At 35.9% G+C, this 10,584-nt stretch overlaps 1 protein-coding gene across 4 annotated transcripts; it reads right to left on the bottom strand.

Annotated features, from left to right (window-relative positions):
* LOC109715334 (prolycopene isomerase 1, chloroplastic) lies at positions 3,991-10,437 on the bottom strand. Of its 4 annotated transcripts, XR_002217592.1 has the most exons (14): positions 9,744-10,434; positions 8,580-8,786; positions 8,397-8,496; positions 7,823-7,905; positions 7,624-7,680; positions 7,390-7,542; positions 7,228-7,306; positions 5,831-5,979; positions 5,596-5,730; positions 5,277-5,390; positions 5,001-5,111; positions 4,801-4,909; positions 4,441-4,607; positions 3,991-4,364 (listed from the first exon to the last, which is right to left on the bottom strand). XR_002217592.1 is itself a non-coding variant. In XM_020240297.1 (13 exons), the coding sequence occupies exons 1-13, from the start codon at positions 10,158-10,160 to the stop codon at positions 4,534-4,536; spliced, it is 1,788 nt and encodes a 595-aa protein (XP_020095886.1). In that variant the 5' UTR covers positions 10,161-10,434; the 3' UTR covers positions 3,991-4,533. The 4 variants fall into 4 exon arrangements, 2 of the variants coding, with proteins under 2 accessions (XP_020095886.1, XP_020095888.1); XR_002217593.1 differs by having other exon boundaries at positions 3,991-4,607; positions 4,988-5,111; positions 9,744-10,437; XM_020240297.1 differs by having other exon boundaries at positions 3,991-4,607.

The following is a 10,584-nucleotide window of genomic DNA, read 5'->3' as shown; positions in this document are numbered from 1 at the left end:
TCTCTCTCTCTCTCTCTCTCTCTCTCTCTCTCTCTATATATATATATATATATATATATATATATATATATACACTATCGATAGCAAATTGCCACCTATTTGTTTTCGATGATAGAGCCTCCAAATTCACGATCGGTACCATTGATCATGATCTGTACGAGTTGAAGTGTTTAGAAATCAAATTTCAAATCTTTTCGAAATCATTTGCCTAATGATCAAAGGATTTCAAAATTTATAATTTTAATGGCCCGATATGAGGCGTTTTCTCATTTAACGACGTAAAGATATTCAAACCAATTGAATTTTTATTAGAAAATTTTTTAAACTATATAAAACAATATCTATACTCTTGATCTTGATTACAAGACTCCTATCATCATTTTTTACAAATATTCATTTTCAGCTATTAATTTTTGTGTCCACTAGATGGACAAGAGAACAATATCAAAAATGTATGAAATTTGATTTCTAAACACTTCAAGGGATATAGATCATGTTCAACGGTGCCGATCATCGAATTGGAGGCTCCATCATTGAAAATAAATGGGTTGCAACGGAGCCTGTTTGCTATCAGTAGTATTCTAGCTCAACTCCGTGTGTGTGTGTGTGTGTATAATTAGCTAGCTAGAATACTTTTAGAAGCACCACCTCCTTAGGGCTTCTAAGTTTTTAGCCCTTGAATCTACTCATTGATTATTAATAGCCTTTGAATCAAACGCTATTCCACCTACCACCACCTACCACCATCATCCCAACACTATATTTCTTTATCTAATGGCTAAAAACTCAAAAGCACCCCTCTTTGGTGCTTTTGGAAGTATTCTAGTTCAACTATATATATATATATATATATATAGAGGGAGAGAGAGAGAGAGAGAGAGAGAGCTAGGCTGGAATACTATTGATAGCAAAATCTCTTTTTTGCTATAAAGTTTTTAACCATTGGATGAGAAATTATAGGGTTAGGATGATATTAGTCCCTTAGGGTTGAGTGGTCCCCATTGGGTAACAATATTTAATCCAATGGTTAGAACGATGAAAGGAATTGATCTAAAGGCTTAAACTTGATAGCAAAAATGATATTTTGCTATCAATAGTATTCTAGCCCAACTATATATATATATATATATATATATATATATTATTTTTTAATATATACATATATATATATATATATAATATATATATATATATATATAGTATAATTAGCTGGATATATATTAATAGATAAAAACGGATTTTTTTGCTTTCAAGTTTTTAACCTTTGTATGAAAAATTATAGGGTCGGGATGATATTAGTCGGTTAGAGTTGAGCCAGTCCGCTAGGTTTGAGTGGTCCCCACTAGGTTGTAGTATTTAGTCCAATGGTTAAAATAATAAAAAGAGTTGATCCAAAGCTAAAAAACTGGTAGCAACACTGGGATTTTTGCTACTAATAGTGCCCAGTCCAACTCTATATATATATATATATATAATATATATATATAAAAACTAGGCGGCCAGCTATTGTGCTATTATTTTTTGGCTCTTGAATTGAAAAATGTGTGATTAGGATGATATGGGCCCCTAGGGTTGAAGTGAATGTTTGCTGAATAGTATAATTTAATGGGTTAAAATAATCAAATGGTTAAATCTAACGGTGGAAACTCGATAGCATCAAATCTTGGTGCTATCGATAGTATCACAGTCAGACTCATATAGAACAGGCTGTATACTATTTAATAGCACCAGTTATTGTGCTATTAGTTTTTTAAGCCTTGAATGGAGAAATGTGCGTTAGGATAATGTGGCCCCCTAGGGTTGAGTGGGCAAGATTGAAATAGTATAATTTAACAGATAAAATATCAAAGAGTTAATCTAACGGAAAAAACTTGATAGCACCAAGTGTTTGGTGCCATCGATAGCATAACAGCCGGACTCTATATATAATATATATATTATATATATATATATATACGAGAAAGAGAGAGAGAGAGAAGAGAGGAGAGAGAGAGAGGAGAAGAGAGAGAGAGAGAGAGAGACAGGGCTGCTGTGCTATCAGGAGCACGAAGGCCTCCGTACTCTGGCGTTTTCGATGATGGAATTTTTCGAATCGACGATCGCTCCGTTAACTTGATCTAAGGTATTTGAAGTTTCTAGAAAATAATTTTTGTGAGTTTTTTATATAATTTATCTAGTGATCGAAGGATTCAAATCAATAATTTTTAACGGTTGATTTTGCTGTTTTTCAAATTTAACGGTGTAGAAGTATTCAAATGAGATGTAAATTTTGATACAAAATTCTTTATACTATCTAAAACAAGATCAATGTTTCTGATCAGAAAATTTTAGTACTATATCACTACTTTTTATAAAATTTTATTTTCACCGTTAAAATTTATTGATTTTGAATTCTTTCGATTGCTAGGTAAATGATATCAAAAATTGGCAAAATTATTTTCTAGAAACTTCAAATACGTAGATCAAGTCTAATGGAGCCGATCGTCGATTCGAAAATTCCATCATCGAAAACGACTCAGGAGCACGCAGGCCTCCGTGCTCCTGAGAGCACAACAGTCCTGCTCTCTTTCTCTCTCTCTCTCTCTCTCTCTATATATATATATATATTAGTAGGGTTACTATATTATTATGAGTACAAAGAACTTTGTACTCATAAATTATTTTCATTGATAGAGTTTTAGAATTATCAGTACATACCGTTAAATATGATTTTGAACATTTGATATATCTAAAAATCGACATTTGTAGTTTTGAGATATATAGAGTCTATCAAGTAGGTACACAATGAAAAATTAAAATTGAACAACCTCTTAAAAATAGAGTATCGGATTCTTCAATTCAAGAGTAGAGTTATTGATCTTGATCTACATAGTGAATAAAATTTTCTATCAAAAATTCAATCAATTTCTATTTTTTTACATTAAAAAAACTAGAAAACGCCACATATCGGCCATTAAAATTGTCAATTTTGAAACATTTTGATTGTAAGTTATATGATGTCAAAAAATTATGAAATTTGATTTTAGAATGTTTAAATATTCTAAATTATGTTTAATAGTATAAATCATCGATTTAAAAGCTCTATCATCGAAAATGACTTGCGAATACGAAGGTTATTGTACTCATAATAATATAGTAGCGGGACTATATATATATATAAAGCTCGGCTATTATACTCTTATGAATATAGACCCATTTGTACTCATAAATTTTCAGCCGTTAGATGTACCTCTTTGACCATTTCCATCCGTTAGATCATACTATTCAACCAATTACCTACTTAATCCTAGAGAACCACTATCATCCTAACCGTGAACTACTATCATTCTAACCGCACATCCCTTCATCAAACGGTCAAAAACTTATGAGTACAAAGGAATCTATACTCATTAGAGTATAGTAACCTCAGACTATACATAGAGTTCAGTTTTTATACTATTAATAGCACCAAACACTTGATGCTACTCCTTTGACTATTTTCACCTGTTAGATTTTACTATTTAATAAACCACTCACTCAAATCTAGGAGACCACTATCATCCTAATCATATATTTATCAATCTAAGAACCGAAAACCTAATATCACCAATGAATCGGTGCTATTAACAATACAGTAACCTAGTTCTATATATATAGGGATATTAGGGCTAGATATTCTGAAAAGCACATGAAGAGTACACGCTCTTAACTTTCTAACTCTTGGATTCCTAGGATTTATTATTTGGTAGTTGAACTAGCGTGAAGCCAAGAGCCCGCTAGTCTATAGCATTCACTATTCAAGTGCTATTAGAAGCACCCAACACGGACTCTCTATAGATATGTATATAGCAAATGCATAGGCAAGTCAGATTCATAATTTCATGGTGATATCTATAAGATCGGTGCTCTGCAATTAAGTTGGCAACGATAAGTAATTTGATAAATCAAAGATGCAATCAAAAGAGGAAATTTCTTGAAAAATTGAAATCTCCAAAAATAACAGCAATCGCCTTAAAACAAATGAGATGTATAACAATAATTAACAAGTTCATTATCCGTCCACTAGTCTTAATAGGTATAAAGAGCAATGCTTTTCCTTAAAAGAACAGAATTGCACTATTTACACATCCTGTCGCATCAAAAGATTACACAATATACAACTCTTGAAGAAATTTGAATACTATGACAGAATGACAGGCCAGCATTTCCAAGTAATTTCCAAGTAATTTTAATGCTTAGTACACAAATCAACACAACATTTCCAAGTAAATTTAAACCCCGTGACAGCAAGAATACCTCCATATTCATAAAGCTTCTATTTAACTTTTGACTCCCACGACGCCAGCTCAAAGTCATAAATCAGCCAGCCCAACAATGATAAATACCTGACAACATCAGATAACTTAGCCATTCTCACCATGGGATAGTTTGTAGAATAAGAGATATGTTAAGTTATTTCACCAACACATCTGAAAGTTCATTGAATAAACATGTAATCCACTCAGAAACTAGCAACGACATCAAGTGCTATATTGTCGGATCAATAGATGCTTATTATGCCATTGTTCTCAGCCATCTAAGCAGCCGAAGAAGACCAGCATCTAAAATAGGAGATCTTTTTTCAAGCCCTGGAATGAGAGGAAAGAACACAAATAAAGCTACGTAGTACCAGAAATCACCTAATAGGTCATCACCTTTCCATCAGTGACAGGTGGAAAAGATGATCCTAAAACAAGTAAATAACAAAGAGCATTTCACAAGCTTAAAAACGGCTGTTTAGTTCCATTCTGAATGATTTAATATGTTCCGAGAATACAATACCTATATCAGCAGCAACTCTGTGAGCACACATAATTCCTGAGAAAGATACAGCTATGACACCTTGTCCTGGAAAACAACTATCACCAACACAGTAGAGACCATCTATAGCCTGCAAGGCCCAAAAAGTCAGTCAAAAGTTTACTGGTATTATCTCTAGCTTAAAAAAAAATCACAGTTACCGACTCACCACTTGAACTCACCGTTGTATTGAAAGGCATCCCCAATAAACCTTTAGGCATTGTTCGTGGCAAAGGCCCGTAGGTCCCACTATCCCGAGCGAGGAATCTCCTGTGAGTTCTTGGAGTGCCTACCTGTTATAAACAGACATATGACTGGGACAAATAGAGGCAGCACTCAACAAAAGTTATGACTAGACATAGCATGCACAAAGAAATAATCAGTAGCATATAGTGAATAATCGATATAAAATGGACATGTTTGCTGACAACACCACTTTGTTTACAAGGATATGCTACCTCTTTAAGCACTATAGAGCTTCGAAGACCAGGAAAGAGTTTCTTTTCAAGCCTTCTAATAATTTTATCAGCTGCAAGCTCCTTTCTTTCTTCATAATCCTTTCTAGGTAGGCCCTAATTCAATTAGAACAATAAAAGCTCTGCGTCAGTTGGAGAAATAAATTTCACAAGAGAATTACAAATTGAATATATATATATATCTATATATATATATATATATATAGAGAGAGAGAGAGAGAGAGAGAGAGAGAGAAAGAGAGAGAGAGATTGTAAACAGCAGATCAATAAACCGATGATAATGTTAAATCCGCAATATTACCTCCCAATCTTCTATGTTTGACGTCGAAAAAATGTGAAGAATATGGTGTCCTTCCGGAGCCAATGATGAATCAAGAACAGTTGGGATACTCAAAAAGATACTTCCATAGGGCTCTTCTAGGCGGGCCCAATCATCCTACACATTAATGTAGTAGTTATGAGCATTCGCCTTTCCTATCACACCACTATTTTCTATCTATACATAATTAGCTCAGCATCCTGAAGCTCCTAACTACCTCAAGAATGAAATGGTGGCAATCAGTATCAGCAGGCAAAACTGAGGCTTTAACTCCCATGTGAATTGAAAGGAAGGATGGTGCCTTAACATAATTTCTTTGGAAATTTTTCTCTTCTTCTGGAAGATCTTCTGTTTTCACAAGTTTTCCTACCATTTTGCAGAAATCATAATTAATCCCATCTCCAATGAGAAAGCAACAAGCAATACCGAATATCTAAACAATTTCCAAATAAGGCCTTCCAGAAATACCAATTTTAGATATAAGTACAAAAATAAGTAAACTCAAGAACAGGCAACAAGAAACAAATTAATGTGAGGAAATAATGCAGAGTCTCCAGAAATATTGGTAAACATCCTATGAATGAGAATTGAATGTTCCAGTATTGATTTTGAGAAGAAAGCATCATGGACCAAATAATTTGTAAAACTATTCTTTTCTCTTTTTTTTTTTCCTAGAAGATACCTGATAAAGTATTCTCGCTTACTATATATCTCTGACTATATGCGTGCAATTCCCGCCACCCATCCTCCTCATACACACCCACAAAAATGCACAAACCCACACGAACACGGACACACGCAAGAAAGATGAAGAACTAAAACATAAATAAGAGATAATTAAAAAGACACGGAAGATGGGAATTGGCTTATTCACAGGATGATCATTTACCTATAGCAGGAGAGTACAGACTGAAAAAAAAGGGCTAAATTATATGACCAATCCCTGAAGTTCCACTCCAGTTTCATTTTGGTCATTGCACTTTTAGATTCAATATTTGAGACCCTGGACTATCAACAATTATTAATTTTACCCTAAGCTTGCAAAAATATTTCATTGTAGCACTTACCTTGGAGTAAAAATTGCTTGCACTTAGTTCATCTTTTGTTTGTACACCACAAATTTCACCAATCCCTCATCCAACAAATACCTTCAATTTAACGGTTCAATTTCTAAGTAGTGAAAAGATTGTTACTCCATGGGTAGTATGATTCAAATATGTGAATAATAAATAATCGATAAACATATACAGATCCCCACTCGCTGTGCACAATAGTTTACTCTCGATAGTAAATATGCATAGGGAGTAAAATGAAACTCTTTTAAGAGTATATGGTCTCTAACGCCAGAATTCAAAGTTTGAGGACCACAATCAAACCTAAGTAAGAGTTCAGAACTAGCAGTGCAATTTACCCACAAAAATATCATATCCATAGACTTAAACAAGCAAACCGCAGTCTTATGCAGATCAGATCACCATGGAGCAGTGAAGAAAGAAAGAGACTAGATTTGCATCTGTGGCTATATAACCAAGCGCATAGACAAGATTTTACAACAACAAATATAGTTTAAGCTCATGATTATATCGTGTAGAAAGAAGTCGCAACTTTCATTACCAAATGTATCCCATCTAGTGGCATTTGATATCACTGTTTTGGCAAAGAATTCCTTTCCATCTGAAAGCCTCACTCCAACCTGCGAAAGACAAAATTAAAATCACAGGGATCAAGCACTCCTATCACATAAAGAGATTTTTAAGCCCTATAAGATGCACTCACAGCTTTCCCATTCTCCAAAATAATATTAGTTACATTTGCCCTATAATGTATTTCACTACCCTTCTTGACCAGACCATTTGCCAAAGCCTTTGCAATAACTCCAACACCACCAACTGGATAATTGATCCCTCCAAAATGCCTATCACATAGAACCTGTTGTAATTGAAGAAAACACAGATGAAGGGGTGGTTATTTCAAGCCAGAGCAACTAGAACATTCTAAAGAGTGACTTACCATGCTTGCATTGATCATTGGTGTTTGCAAGGCATTGACAGTGCTCACAATGAAACACTACAAAGATACCACAGAGCATCTTAATTTCCTGAGTTCAAAAAGTGCTTCTTGACAATAACAGGGATTCAGGAAAATGATCTAATGCCGAGAAGAAAATATTTTTAGTCATAAAATGCATTAAGCATTAAAATGTTCAAACCTCAGCATCTATGAAGGACAACAGTTGTGGGTCTTTTATAAAATTCCGAGCTATATTCCCAGCATTCTTTGGGAGAAAATAAGCTATAAAACAGAAGAAACATTCCAAAGTGAAATGAAAATCGTAAACACTTCTTTCCCTTGAAATAAAACCATCAAATATAAATATTAAAAACACCGTTCACTGGTAGCTCAAGCTCTTAGAGAAAAACGGTTGCCAATTTAATATGGTATTAGATCATGAGGTCCTGAGCTCGCCGCTAGGCTCCTAACGTTATTTAATTTCCTCCCATTCAATTAAGTTCACATCTTGGGCTTATTAAAAAAGTTTTGAGTTCCAGACGTGAAGGCGAGTATTAGATGTAAATATTAAAAATATCGTTCTTTGGTAGCTTAAGCTAAACGGTTGTTTCATATAATTTAACAAAACAACTAAAGTAGGAACATACAAACATATCATAATCTTATCCATAACCGAAAAGAAACATAATGCTGTCAGTTTAAATATCCAAAATTGAACTCTTTGTTGTGCTTTATCCTTTTCCTTTTTTCACTTAAAAAGGGTCAATCATTACCAAGAGTCAAGCACTCCAGAGGTTTCTTAAAGAATTGCCCGAAGAGGTACAACGGCTCCTCCAATGATTTCAGCTCCAATGAATTTAGTGCATTGAAAACCTGTTCATATTCACTTCGCAATGGAGATGAGAACATTACAGGGATATCATATGCAAATAATAGTCAAATATATAACTACTTACCTTCCAACACTCGCCGTAGAATTTAAGGATCCCTTTCTTTTCATGAGGAAACTTACTAATAAGTTCTGCGATGAATTCACTATACTCTCTATATACACGAACAGACAAGCCACCCGGCAGATGGTAGTGAACAGTAGACGGATCAGGTATCACCTGTATCTTACAGTCAACTGCTTGCAATGCTCTTGTAATCATATTGACATTACCCTGAGACAATATTAAAAAAAAAAAAAAAGGAAAAATAGCTATTCAAAGGGTCTAGTAGCATAAAGATGAATCAACCCATATATTAACTTATGGATCAAAAAATAAGCAAACAATAGCAAAGTCAACTTACTGCCCGGAGATTTTGCCAAACAAGTCAAAAAGACTCGACCGAGTGAGAGGATGGAAATATCTTAATAAATTTGGAATTCTAAATTTTCAAAGTAAACTCTTAACATCCATTTTTTTTTTGTGTATGCTACTTCAACATTTCCATCAAGCTTTCTTCTATGACCTGTATTTTGATGCAGTTGTTAGGAGATAACATGCAATTCATTCTCATAGCAAACCATACGTAATATTGCGTATTTGAAATGGGTGCCTAAATTATAAAATTTGATTGTAATATCTAACTTTTTTTTTTTTTTTTACCTATTACAATATTTAACTTTAAAGTGCATTCAATTTAAGTACCTGTTTTCAGAACTTAACAATGTTTTTGACCTTTCTTACAAAATAGTCTATAATCTAACAAAACATTTTTGGTCCTCGACCGAATAATACATAACTTTTTCGACGGAATATTATGAAATCAAAAGTAATAAAAAGGTCTGACAGAAAAGTCATAATTTTTTTCGATTCCAGGTACCAACGTCGGAAATAAGCTGAAGTTCTGGTAATCTTCATACGTTCACCGACAATATTTGTACATTATACATAGTTGACCCATAGTAGTTTTACATAGACGACCCTCTGGTTTCAAATCGTACAAGTCACTCAAACATGGATTCGTTTTTAGAAAACATTATAAGAATAACTTGAGAGACTAATAAGAAGGAAGTGGAACACTCCAGATCTGAGACCGTGATTTAAGTTAAAGGTAAGCATTAGGAGTGGTGTGGTATTCAGAGGCGAAGAAAAGAAGGGTAGCGATTAGAGAAAAGGAGAAACGCAGACGACCTTGTCGCCAAAGCCAAACATGACGGAGGAGCCGACGTCAAAGGTGAAGCCGTGTCTCTCGTAGAAGCCAGAGCTCCCGCCAGGGATGACGTACTTCTCCAGGACGAGAACCCTAGCGCCCTTCACGGCCAGCTGCGTGGCGGCCACGAGGCCCCCGATCCCCGAGCCGATGACGATCGCGTCGTACTCATCGTCCTCACTCCCACGGCCTCTCCCCTCCGCCGTCCTCCGCTCCGTGCTCAGGACGGACCTTGCGCTTGGGACCCTCCGCGCCCTCGCAGAGCCTAGAACCCCCCCATACTCATACTTGGTCCTTCTCCGACTCGCCACACATTGCGTCGTCGAATCCAGACAAGGAAGGCCGAAACTGCGGCCGCTTATAGTGGGGGAGGGAAGAGAGAATCCTAACCGAAGCATGGCGGAAGAAAGAGGAAGAGGCCGAGTGCTCGTTTCCCCTGCTCCTGCTGCGCCGCCCACACGGCTTCGCTTTCCGTCTACGAATTTATAGGCGAACTAAGCAGCCAGTGGCGCTCCACAATGAAAAGGGAGGGAAGCGGGGAGGAAGGGCATCTACGAGCTGTCCGCGCGATTGATTCCGAAAAGCGATGCGACGAAAGAATAAGGCTCAGGCGAGAGCAATGGATGGAGTTAATTTGTGCCGGAAGGTCTGAGTGGAAGTAGACGTGGAACCGCAGCGGGTGCGCCTAGGGGTGGAAACGAGCCGAGCTCGAGCGAGCTTATGTCGGCTCAAATTCGGCTTGAAATTAATTTCGAGCCTAAATCTAGGCTCAAGCTCGGCTTGAAATTAATTCGAGCCGAGCTCGAGCGAGCCTAATTTCGA

Source organism: Ananas comosus, linkage group 9 (genome assembly GCF_001540865.1).
Source record: "Ananas comosus cultivar F153 linkage group 9, ASM154086v1, whole genome shotgun sequence".
Lineage (NCBI taxonomy): Eukaryota > Viridiplantae > Streptophyta > Magnoliopsida > Poales > Bromeliaceae > Ananas > Ananas comosus.
Note: the sequence above shows the minus strand (reverse complement) of the source record. Positions and strands in the feature narration are given on the sequence as shown.

What these genes read in the sequence shown, in the direction of transcription:
- LOC109715334 (XM_020240297.1), bottom strand. Translation starts at nt 10,160, where the DNA reads ATGCTTCGGTTAGGATTCTCTCTTCCCTCCCCCACTATAAGCGGCCGC. An exon ending in CAATGATCAATGCAAGCATG is followed by an intron (nt 7,543 to 7,623) that starts GTAAGTCACTCT and finishes CAATTACAACAG; the next exon opens with GTTCTATGTGATAGGCATTT. An exon ending in GCCACCATTTCATTCTTGAG is followed by an intron (nt 5,731 to 5,830) that starts GTAGTTAGGAGC and finishes ATTAATGTGTAG; the next exon opens with GATGATTGGGCCCGCCTAGA.